Raw genomic sequence first — 11,215 nt, forward strand, 5'->3', positions numbered from 1 at the left:
AAGAGTTACTGAGTATCAAGAACTGCTCTTTATTTCTTTTTATTACCAAAAATAGTCATTTGTTAAAAGCAGAATACATTTATAGATATCACAAAATTGCAAAAAAAAAAAAACAAATCCCTCACAACTCAAACTAATAGATGAATTACTTTTTTTTTAGTTTTGTTGTTCTAATGTGTTGTTTGCAATTTTTTCAGCTCTTCCTATATTTTTTTTAAAAAAATGAAGCTGTATAAATAATCATTTTGATTTTTTTAAATTGAAGTCGAAGGGAAAAATCCCTTACTCACATACACACACTGGTACAGTTATTTCATTGATTTTTCAGTTTTGTTTTGTTTTTTTAAGAGGCAACAAATATTTTCAACCCAGAGCAAATGAGACAGTTTAATATGCCCTTTAACAGATATTTAGGGACAAACCAATGGCTATAGCATTTTAAAAACACCAGACAACCTGACACTATTTCTAAAAGTGACTAAACTTGGACATTTTTCTAATATTCGAAATGATTACCTGTAAAAAATATCTACTTGTTAAATGTATCTAAGCACATTGCAGGGAATTAAATAGCAGGCAATTAAAATAAGATTGTAGTTTTATTGCCCCTTGCTTTTATTTTTAGTATTTGGGAAAATACTTGGGTAATAAATATTTCACATATTTATGCTGCTGCCAATTGTTTTATATTTTATTCTGTAATGGGAGGGTGAAAACAATGACAAACTTGTACCAAACACAAACATACACAACGGTTATTGCATTCTGCTCCTATGAGCATCACTCAGTGGACGTCAAACCGTCCTGAAAACAGAACGTAGGAGAGTATCTGTGTATCAAGAACTGCTCTTTATTTTTATTTTTTTATTACCAAAAATAGTCATTTGTTAAAAGCAGAATACATTTATAGATATCACAAATGTGCAAGGAAAAACTAATAAATTCATCACTTCAACTCTGATTTTTTTTATTTTATTTTTTTTTTTTTTTGCAATTTTTTCAGCTCTTCGTAAAGTCCAGCAAAATATTCTTACAATATTTCAAAAAAACAAAACAAAAAACAAACAAACGAGAATCTATAAATAATTGTTTTGATTAAAGATTTGTTTTAATTTTTCATAAGTTGAAAATTCCAAAGACATTTTTGAAGGAAAAACAAAAAAGAAACCCCTTGCTCAGATATACACACACACGCACGCACATTTCAAGTGTCTGTTTCAAGAAAAGAAGGTGAAGCTGTCGTTGTGTTCGTGGTTTTTCTGGTTTTTTTTTTAACTAAATATAAGAGATAACGAATATTTTCATCCCAGGGCAAATGAAAGACAATTCAGTACAGATGCCCTTTATCAGATATGCAATTGGATATTCAGGGACAATCCAATGGCTACAGTATTTTACGAACACAAAACATCCTGACAATATTATAAAGATTTTTTAACAGTGACTAAATTCGGACTTTTTTCTGGGAATAAGCAAAATGATTACCTGTAATAAATATCTACCCGTTACATTTATCTAAGCACATGGCAGTAGATTCAATTTCAAGACATTAAAAATTCAGTGTAGATCATTGGAATATTGCTGGCCCCTAGGAGACAGGACACTTGTTGATTCCCAGTTAAACACAGATTCGTTTGCCCCAAAGGAATGTGACAGTGATATGAAATGAATAAATAAATGCATCTTTCCGATGTGCTTAATTTATTAGCAGTTTGCCCCAGAGTTAGGTTTAAGCCAGATACCTAAATTAGACACTGCAGAAAGGAGAGACTACGGCGCATAACAAAGCTCTGAGATGATTATATACATCATAGCTTCATTGCAATACAAAAAAGGGATGAGTTCTCGTTTGCCTTGATTGTTTTTTTTTTTTTACACAAAATTTACAGGTGACTAAAATCTATATGCAGAGTTCCACAAATTGAGGGTTACATTATCACATAAAACTGCGTATAGAGGACAAAAACCGTAACAGCTTTTCCTCTCAAGGACTGAAGGCTTCAGTAGCATCTTATCCCCAGGTCTCCAGTTAAGCCCTATGTACTGTACAAGCATCTTGCTGGTCACACACCACGGAGAGTAGAGTTTGAAGTCCAATCCTTGTTTCCCTTTGACATTTTGAGTGTCATCCATCCAGTTTAATAACTAAACTCTATCCTCCCACTTCCCTTTTTGGATTCCTTGTTGGAGCCTCCTATAAATCCGTCCTCCCTAATGTACAGCAGTTTTTTTTTCTTTTCCCTTAGGTTGAGAAAGAGAAGGGCTAAGATAGTTTAAGATGTTTGCAATCACCATGTCCTACCATAGAGCAAGGTAGAGCAGGACATAGCCGAGCCATAGTCGGAACTGGAAGAGTTTAGGTGAGACAGACTGGTGACTTGATTCTGGAGACTGGAAGGGCTATTGGAATGGGGAACCAGATCTGGAGACTGACCTGCACTGTTTGTTTGGTGGCTCTGGTGTGGCCCCAGCCCATTACTGGTAACTGTGATAGCTGTGGCCGTCTGTTGCTGGTGGCTTTGGAGGGCAGCAGTGGGTGTATTAGAGCCAGCTTGGCATGGCTTGCCATCTTTCACCAACACTGGCACTGCCACCCTTCTTGGGGACTGTTGCTGCTGACAGGAACTGTTATCCTGTTGCATCTGCTGCTGTGCGGCTTTGTCTTTGGCCTGGCGCTTCATCTTGTAGCGGTGATTCTGGAACCAAATCTTTACCTGGGTGGGGGTGAGGTGGATCATGCTGGCTAGGTGCTCTCTCTCCGGGGCAGACAGGTATTTCTGTTGCTTGAATCGCCTCTCCAGCTCATACACTTGAGCCTGGGAGAAGAGAACTCTGCGCTTTCTCCTGGGGGTTGCCTGCAGGGGGGTCATGCTCTTCCCTACATCTCCCAGGGAGCCCATATTGCCGAGACCTCCCATGTTCATTCCGCTGGAGGGACCCATAAAGCGGGAAACTGGCAAAGAAATAAAGGAACAGAATATGAGATGCAATCTCTACAATGTATATCCAAAATAATAAGATTTGTATTTATATATACGACATGTGCATTTACAGCATGAACCAAAATGTCACTCTACACAGGACTATAAAAACATGGGGAAGCTGTTGCATTTTACCTTGATTTTTAAAAACATAATACATGAATAAAAATGAAAGCTATTGCTAAAGATTTTTAGTTCAAAAATTATGTGTTAAATATGCAAGACCGAAAGTTCTTCTAAAAAATTGTAAACCTGTATATATACATATATAAATATATTTAAGGAAAAAAAAAAAAATATATATATATACAGTTCCCACACAGTTGTATAGAATGGCAGGTAGAATCATAGATTCAGGGTGATGAGACGATGGAAGCCCCTGGATATAGAGGCAGGGTGATGAGACTATGGGTGCCCCTGGATATAGAGGCAGGGTGATGAGACCATGGGAGTCCCTGGATATAGAGGCAGGGTGATGAGACGATGGGAGCCCCTGGATATAAAGGCAGGGTGATGAGACGATGGGAGCCCCTGGATATAGAGGCAGGGTGATGAGACTATGGGAGCCCCTGGATATAGAGGCAGGGTGATGAGACTATGGGTGACCCTGGATATAGAGGCAGGGTGATGAGACGATGGGAGCCCCTGGATATAAAGGCAGGGTGATGAGACGATGGGAGCCCCTGGATATAAAGGCAGGATGATGAGAATATGGGTGCCCCTGGATATAGAGGCAGGGTGATGAGACCATGGGTGCCCCTGGATATAGAGGCAGGGTGATGAGACTATGGGTGCCCCTGGATATAAAGGCAGGGTGATGAGACCATGGGTGCCCCTGGATATAGAGGCAGGGTGATGAGACTATGGGTGCCCCTGGATATAGAGGCAGGGTGATGAGACCATGGGTGCCCCTGGATATAGAGGCAGGGTGATGAGACTATGGGTACCCCTGGATATAGAGGCAGGGTGATGAGACCATGGGTGCCCCTGGATATAGAGGCAGGGTGATGAGACCATGGGTGCCCCTGGATATAGAGGCAGGGTGATGAGATGCCCCTGGATATAGAGGCAGGGTGATGAGACCATGGGTGCCCCTGGATATAGAGGCAGGGTGATGAGACCATGGGTGCCCCTGGATATAGAGGCAGGGTGATGAGATGCCCCTGGATATAGAGGCAGGGTGATGAGACTATGGGTGCCCCTGGATATAGAGGCAGGGTGATGAGACCATGGGTGCCCCTGGATATAGAGGCAGGGTGATGAGACCATGGGAGCCCCTCATATAAAGGCAGGGTGATGAAGCTTTGGAAGTCCCTGGTTAGATACTCACTTGTTGAGAATCTTGGGTCCGGGTTGGCTCCATACCATCCTGTAGCCGAACTATTCCTCATTGTGTCCTGGTAAGGTGGCAGCTCACTCATATTGCCCAGGTTTCCCAAATTGCCATTGCAGTAGCCCCCCATGGTGGTGTGGGAGAGCTGAGGGACCCCCGCAGCTGTCATGTGGTAGGCAGCGCTGACTGGCCCATTGTGGCCCATACCGTGCTGCTGCATGCTGGCCTGAGACACCTGGGATTGCCTATAGGCTGCTGACAGGGGCGCCCCTAAGCCGGCGCTCTCCATAGCCACCTTCTTGTAGCTCTCCTCCAGGGGACTCAATATGTCAGAGACTGAGAAAGGAGTAGTGTGCTTGGGACTCATCGACATGTTTCTGAGGCTGAGAGGAAAGAACAAGATCGCTCCCTCTCCCTCTCTCTCTTTTTTTTAGCCAGATACTCTGGTGTTGCCCTAACGCCGAGCTTGTTGGCTGTACACGTAAGAGAGCGCCACAAGTCCGCCTTAATTGGCCTGAGCGCAGCTCTCAGCTTTCTTTGCGTTGGGTTTAGGCAGGCGGCAGGTTTTAGGCAGGGGGGGCGGGGCCAGCCCGGAGAGGCAGACAATGGAGCCGCAGCCAGCGCTCACTATCGCTCACATGCTGATCGCAAGCTCAACACCTTGGCTCGCCTGCGACTTCTAACTACTGCCTGCTGTCTGGGCGCTGAGGCACATATTCGCCCTTCATTTAATAACAGAATTTCACTATGTATCACCCTCTTACACCTTTCTCTTTTTCTTTGGCCATTGTACCTATCCCAGCGATCATCTATCTATATGTCTGTCGGTCTATCTATCTATTATCTATCTATCTATTATCTATCTATCTATCATCTATCTATGTCTGTCGGTCTATCTATCTATTATCTATCTATCTATCTATCTATCTATCTATCTATCATCTATCATCTATCTATTATCTATCTATCTATCTATCATCTATCTATTATCTATCTATCTATCTATCTATCTATCTATTATCTATCTATCATCTATCTATCATCTATCTATCTGTCTATCTATCTATCTATCTATCTATCTATCTATCATCTATCTGTCTATATCTATCTGTCTTCTACCTCTGCTATCTATCTCTCTATCATCATCTATTTATCTTTATTAGCTACATATCCCAGTTCTAAGCATTTCTGTGTATCTATCAACCGTTATCTAGATATCTCCTGCCGTCAGCTGAGCATTAATGTTGTTTAGGGTAAAGAAGGCAAAGTATGACACCTGTTTATTCTATAGAATCCATTATAATTCTGTTGATGCGAACAGCCTGATACAAATATATATAAACGGCAAATGGAAGGTTATTTCCCATACTGGAAAGCTGCTTATAAAGTTACAACTGAGTGAATTCGTTTGTACTGTGTATTGTTCAAACGAATGCGCAGTCATTGGCACACGCACACACAAATATATAAATATATATATATATTAGTATTATTGGAGTATTACAAGAATGACAGCTAATAATTGTGTGCCAGGGACAGGGAAAGAAATATAGGAAAGTGTATATTGTGTTGTATCAGTTGAAAGCTCTAATTATGTAGTCAATACTAAATTCAAATGAAGAAAACTGTATATATGAATGTACCCACTCATACATATATATAGCTGATGATAGATGATAGATAGATGATAGATATAGATAGATGATAGATAGATGATAGATAGATAGATAGATAGATAGATAGATAGATAGATAGATGATAGATGTAGACACACATAGTGTACATATAGATTTCTGCTTGCTGTTTGGCTGATATTGGCTCAGTAGCCACACACACATATTACAGTGGCCCTCAGACCTGTAGGAGCCACAGCAAAGTCACCATAGCCCTAAGATCCTGAAACCCTGAGATTGTGCCAGGGGACCCCAGGGCTGCCAATTCATCTGCTAATAAAAATGTCATATTAAGGGCTGCAGGGTAAGGATGATGCAGTTAAACCAATGGCTTTAGAGCATTTCAGGAGTATTTAGTAATTGCACTTGTACATGTGTTTATACTATGCTGGCTTGTACTTAAAAATGCAAAAGTGCTCTTGGTACCCAGGAATAACTAAATATCTTTGTCTAAAGTGGCAACCTAAATGGCCGGCTGCTTTGTGGTGGTGCTCCATATTAGTACATAAGGATCATTTGTCTTCAATTGGGGAGCTCTTGTTCGGCAGGCAAGGAACCGCTTAGGGCAAAGTAGGATTTCCATAGCGGAGTTAACATCGCTCAAGTAGAATCCTACGCTTGATTGTGCTTCAAATCTCTGCAAGAGGTGAGGGTTCCCACACAAATATAATAGTGCCCCCTCCCATCCCATCAGTCAGCCCAGACTTGCACAGAGAATGCTTGCTGCAAAGGACTCCTGGTACTCTGCCTGCTGTCTATAATCTATATATAATTTAGTTCTCTCTGTATGTCTCTTCTTTATATCGCTAATTATACATCTTTATCAGTTATTCATCGATTGTCTGTATAGTATCTATCCATCTACTTTCTCTATAGTAGTCATCTATATATATATTTATATATTAGTCTGTACATCTGAATGTATCTGTATAGTATCAAGATATCCTTTATTTCCCTTTTATCTATTATTCTGCCATCTATACATTTTATGTCTATTTCGTCTATTTATCTCTCATATATAAATCTGATTTCGTATTCTTTCATTTATCTAGTCATACCTTATTTTATTAGTCCATGATTACAAATGTTAGAATCAATTTTTAATGAATACAGGAGAGGTGATTTGAGAGATAAATAGTTGTATATACCTTGTTCATAATATCTAATCAGTCACATAATAGTAATAATAAGTCCTTCAGATAAAATCTGTACCTTCCAGCATCATATATATATATATATATATATATATATATATGTGTGTGTGTATGTTTTTTGTTTTTTTTAAATAAACTATTAACAATGTCTGTTATGATATATATATATATACACACACACACACACACACATTTATACATAAACAGACATGCACCTACACATACACGCTTTATAAAACGGATGAAGGAAACAGTATTAATTCTGAGATTTTCGTTCGTTCAATGAATTTGGCGTCGGAATTCCCGTATCTAAGTTATAGAGATCATTTTTGTTACAGTATTATCACTGCTAAATCGCTACCTATATTCACGGATCCAAGAATTTCTGGTATACTCTGCTATCCCTTATTCTTACAAATATCATAACATAATATATAATTATCTGTATAAAATATACCATTAGATTTGTGTTTTTAAGGCAAATACCTAAACCATGTAATTTATAGAATCCGTAAATACATTCCCATTAATGAATCAGCGTATGCCCGGCAGCATATTCAGTGTTACGGTATAGCAATAACTTGCGGGAAGGAGTTGCGCTGTTAGTACAGATTATTAGTAGGGCAGCCCTGCAGCAAAACTATAAATTCCGTTGTCTTCATGTCTGCTGTGGGGTTTTATTTGAAAATATATTTATTTTGAATATTTCACAAAACCAGAAACATTCATATTTGTTAGGTTGGGAGCTATGAAAGCGGGGGTATGCTGTTTCCCTATGTTAGGGTGCTGCCGCATTGGGCTAAGCCCTTAATAATAAGAATGGAGCGTAGGGGGCACAAGGGCCTGGGAGTGTAACTGCCTGTAGAAGCGAATGTACTCGTACCCGCTCTACTAAATCTGAACTGATTGTCCCATTACCGGGTCACCTACTGTATGTACACAGCATAATAACTTTGTATAAACACCATCTGCATATGAAAGGAAGACTTTAGTTGTGTGCTTACAATTCAGTAAATTGCAGATTACACTTTATACACAGATTTTATTTGTGTAAAACCCGACATACAGTGTGTGTGTGTATATGTGTGTGTGTATATATATATATATATATATATACATACACACACACACAAATAACATATATAAAATCGTTTGCAACTGAGGAACAAACACTAGCGCATGCCCAACGCTTCCACAATTTCACTCAGAAATACGCACAGTGAGTATATATCTATATATATATACTGTATATTGCAGTACATTAACTATTTGGCTAGTATATATATAAAGTGTAAGAGGAATAACAAGAAGAGACTGGGAAGGAGGGGATATTAAGATAGTGCGTATAAAGTGTAAGATGGATAAGAAGAAGGGAGGGGTTGGAGGGATAGAGAATCTGCTATATGCATGGGACTATATACACATACAGTATTTATAATTTCCATAAATTGTACTGTTCACTTTTTAGTATGAGTGCCCTGTACCCTGTCTGGGCTGACTGCACCGAATATACTCTCTGCCTGTTCTACCCCTGCCCTGGGCTAAGCGCTTGGAATGTACTCTTTGCGCCTGCCTACTGCACTCTCTCTGGGCTGAGTACATTTACTCTCTCTGGGCTGAGTACATTTACTCTCTCTGGGCTGAGTACATTTACTCTCTCTGGGCTGAGTACATTTACTCTCTCTGGCCTGACTCTGCACAGCACTTTCTCTCTCTCTCTCTTTCTGGAAAATATATTTATTTTCTCTCTGTGCTCTTTGCACCATCTGTACTGACTCTGGACTGGTTGTGATCTCTGGTCTGAGCAGAACATCTTAGTGCACTCTCAGGGCTGCAATGTGTGGGCTGACTGTACTGACTGCGCTGGCTGTACTATCTCTGGGGTGAGCTGTATTACTGACTGCACTGACTGTACTGACTCTGGGGTGAGCTGTTTTACTGACTGCACTGACTGTACTGACTCTGGGGTGAGCTGTATTACTGACTGCACTGACTGTACTGACTCTGGGGTGAGCTGTATTACTGACTGCACTGACTGTACTGACTCTGGGGTGAGCTGTATTACTGACTGTACTGACTCTGGGGTGAGCTGTATTACTGACTGCCCTGACTGTACCAACTCTGGGGTGAGCTGTATTACTGACTGCCCTGACTGTACCGACTCTGGGGTGAGCTGTATTACTGACTGCCCTGACTGTACTGACTCTGGGGTGAGCTGTATTACTGACTGCCCTGACTGTACTGACTCTGGGGTGAGCTGTATTACTGACTGCCCTGACTGTACTGACTCTGGGGTGAGCTGTATTACTGACTGTACTGACTTTGGGGTCAGCTGTATTACTGACTGTACTGACTTTGGGGTGAGCTGTATTACTGACTGCACTGACTGTGCTGACTCTGGGGTGAGCTGTTTTACTGACTGTACTGAATTTGGGGTGAGCTGTATTACTGACTGTACTGACTTTGGGGTGAGCTGTATTACTGACTGTACTGACTTTGGGGTGAGTTGTATTACTGACTGCACTGACTGTACTGACTCTGGGGTGAGCTCTATTACTGACTGCACTGACTCTGGGGTGAGCTCTATTACTGACTGCACTGACTCTGGGGTGAGCTCTATTACTGACTGTACTGACTGTACTGAGTCTGGGGTGAGCTCTATTACTGACTGTACTGACTGTACTGACTCTGGGGTGAGCTCTATTACTGACTGCACTGACTGTACTGACTCTGGGGTGAGCTCAAACAATAGAAACTGTACATCATATGGCAGTTTGAGCACTTGAAGAGAGACTGAACCTGTGTAACAGATTCTAGTCCCTTGGTTTCCTGGTACAGTGCCCACAGGCAACTACAGGGGAGAGTATTGGTACTGGTTGCCACTAGGGATGTAGCGAACCTCAAAAAAAAAGTTTGCAAACGCGTTCGCGAACTTACGCCAAAAAGTGTGAATATTCACAAACTTTGCGAACCCCATAGACTTCAATGGGAAGGCGAACTTTAAAACCTAGAAAAGCCATTTCTGGCCAGAAAACTGATTTTAAAGTTGTTTAAAGGGTGCCACGACCTGGACAGTGGCATGCAGGAGGGGGATCAAGGGCAAAAATGTATCTGAAAAATACTTTGTTGACACAGCGTTGCGTAAAATCGCAAAGGCAGCTGGCAGACCTAGTGGAAATACGCAGCGTTTTTTGCTATTTCGCACTATTAGCACCATGGAAACGGGATTTGCTGAAAAACGGCATGTGTGGCTTGTGCGGAATTTTTAGGCCGAGAAAAAACGCAGTGGAAAAACGCCACGCGAACCCAAATTGCGAACATATGCGAAAAGTTCGCGAACTTCTGAACTTGCGAACACCCGATGTTCGCGCGAATTAGTTCGCCGGCGAACAGTTCGCTACATCTCTAGTTGCCACACACAATCCATGATAATAACAGGCTGTTTCAAAATAAGAGATGCCAAGCCAACTTTTGGTACTGCAGGGGAAGCAGTGATCTCCTCTGTGCAGCAATCTTCTCTGTGCAAGGCAATAGACATTCTAAGAATAAGTAACACTTTTGTAGTTGATGGAACTGTAAAATCCTTTATTCAAACAGCAAAGAACAATACATGGGCTTAATTACAAATAAAATGAATATACAGTAGGAGGACAACACAAAGCTGCATATTTATGTGTATTTCTTCAAATTCAATTCTTTCTCATAGTGACATCAAGTTCACAAGGTACAGGGTCTGTAATACTTACTAATCCTAATGTTCTCTATGAACACCAAACCAGCCATTCGCTATGTCTCCATAACTATTGCTTAGTCAGGGTCTATGAATAATTACACCCACAACTACCCAAGGTCCTAAAATAATATTGAAAATTATATTTTTAAATAGTATTTATTTATTTATATAAGTTATTACTAGTTTGTATCCAAAATCCTATGAAACACATATAAGATTAATAAATACAGCTGCTGCTGGTGGGTCTATGATATTTTGGCTCTGTTTTTCTATATGTGCAGCATCTGGAAATAGAAGGAACATGCTACAGAAAAGGAAACACTCATTGGAACAAATCTGCC

General features: G+C 40.6%; 1 protein-coding gene across 1 annotated transcript; it reads right to left on the reverse strand.

The window, feature by feature from the left end:
• Positions 1-1,086: 1,086 nt before the first annotated feature.
• Positions 1,087-4,868, reverse strand: nkx2-1 (NK2 homeobox 1). The gene is made up of 2 exons (XM_002935337.5): positions 4,312-4,868; positions 1,087-2,953 (listed from the first exon to the last, which is right to left on the reverse strand). The coding sequence occupies exons 1-2, from the start codon at positions 4,685-4,687 to the stop codon at positions 2,289-2,291; spliced, it is 1,041 nt and encodes a 346-aa protein (XP_002935383.1). The 5' UTR covers positions 4,688-4,868; the 3' UTR covers positions 1,087-2,288.
• Positions 4,869-11,215: the final 6,347 nt, after the last annotated feature.

Source organism: Xenopus tropicalis, chromosome 8 (genome assembly GCF_000004195.4).
Source record: "Xenopus tropicalis strain Nigerian chromosome 8, UCB_Xtro_10.0, whole genome shotgun sequence".
Taxonomy (NCBI): domain Eukaryota; kingdom Metazoa; phylum Chordata; class Amphibia; order Anura; family Pipidae; genus Xenopus; species Xenopus tropicalis.

Coding starts and splice junctions, on each gene's coding strand:
- nkx2-1 (XM_002935337.5), bottom strand. CDS start 4,687: ATGTCGATGAGTCCCAAGCACACTACTCCTTTCTCAGTCTCTGACATA. Junction 2,954..4,311: donor GGACCCAAGATTCTCAACAA/GTGAGTATCTAA, acceptor TTTCTTTGCCAG/TTTCCCGCTTTATGGGTCCC.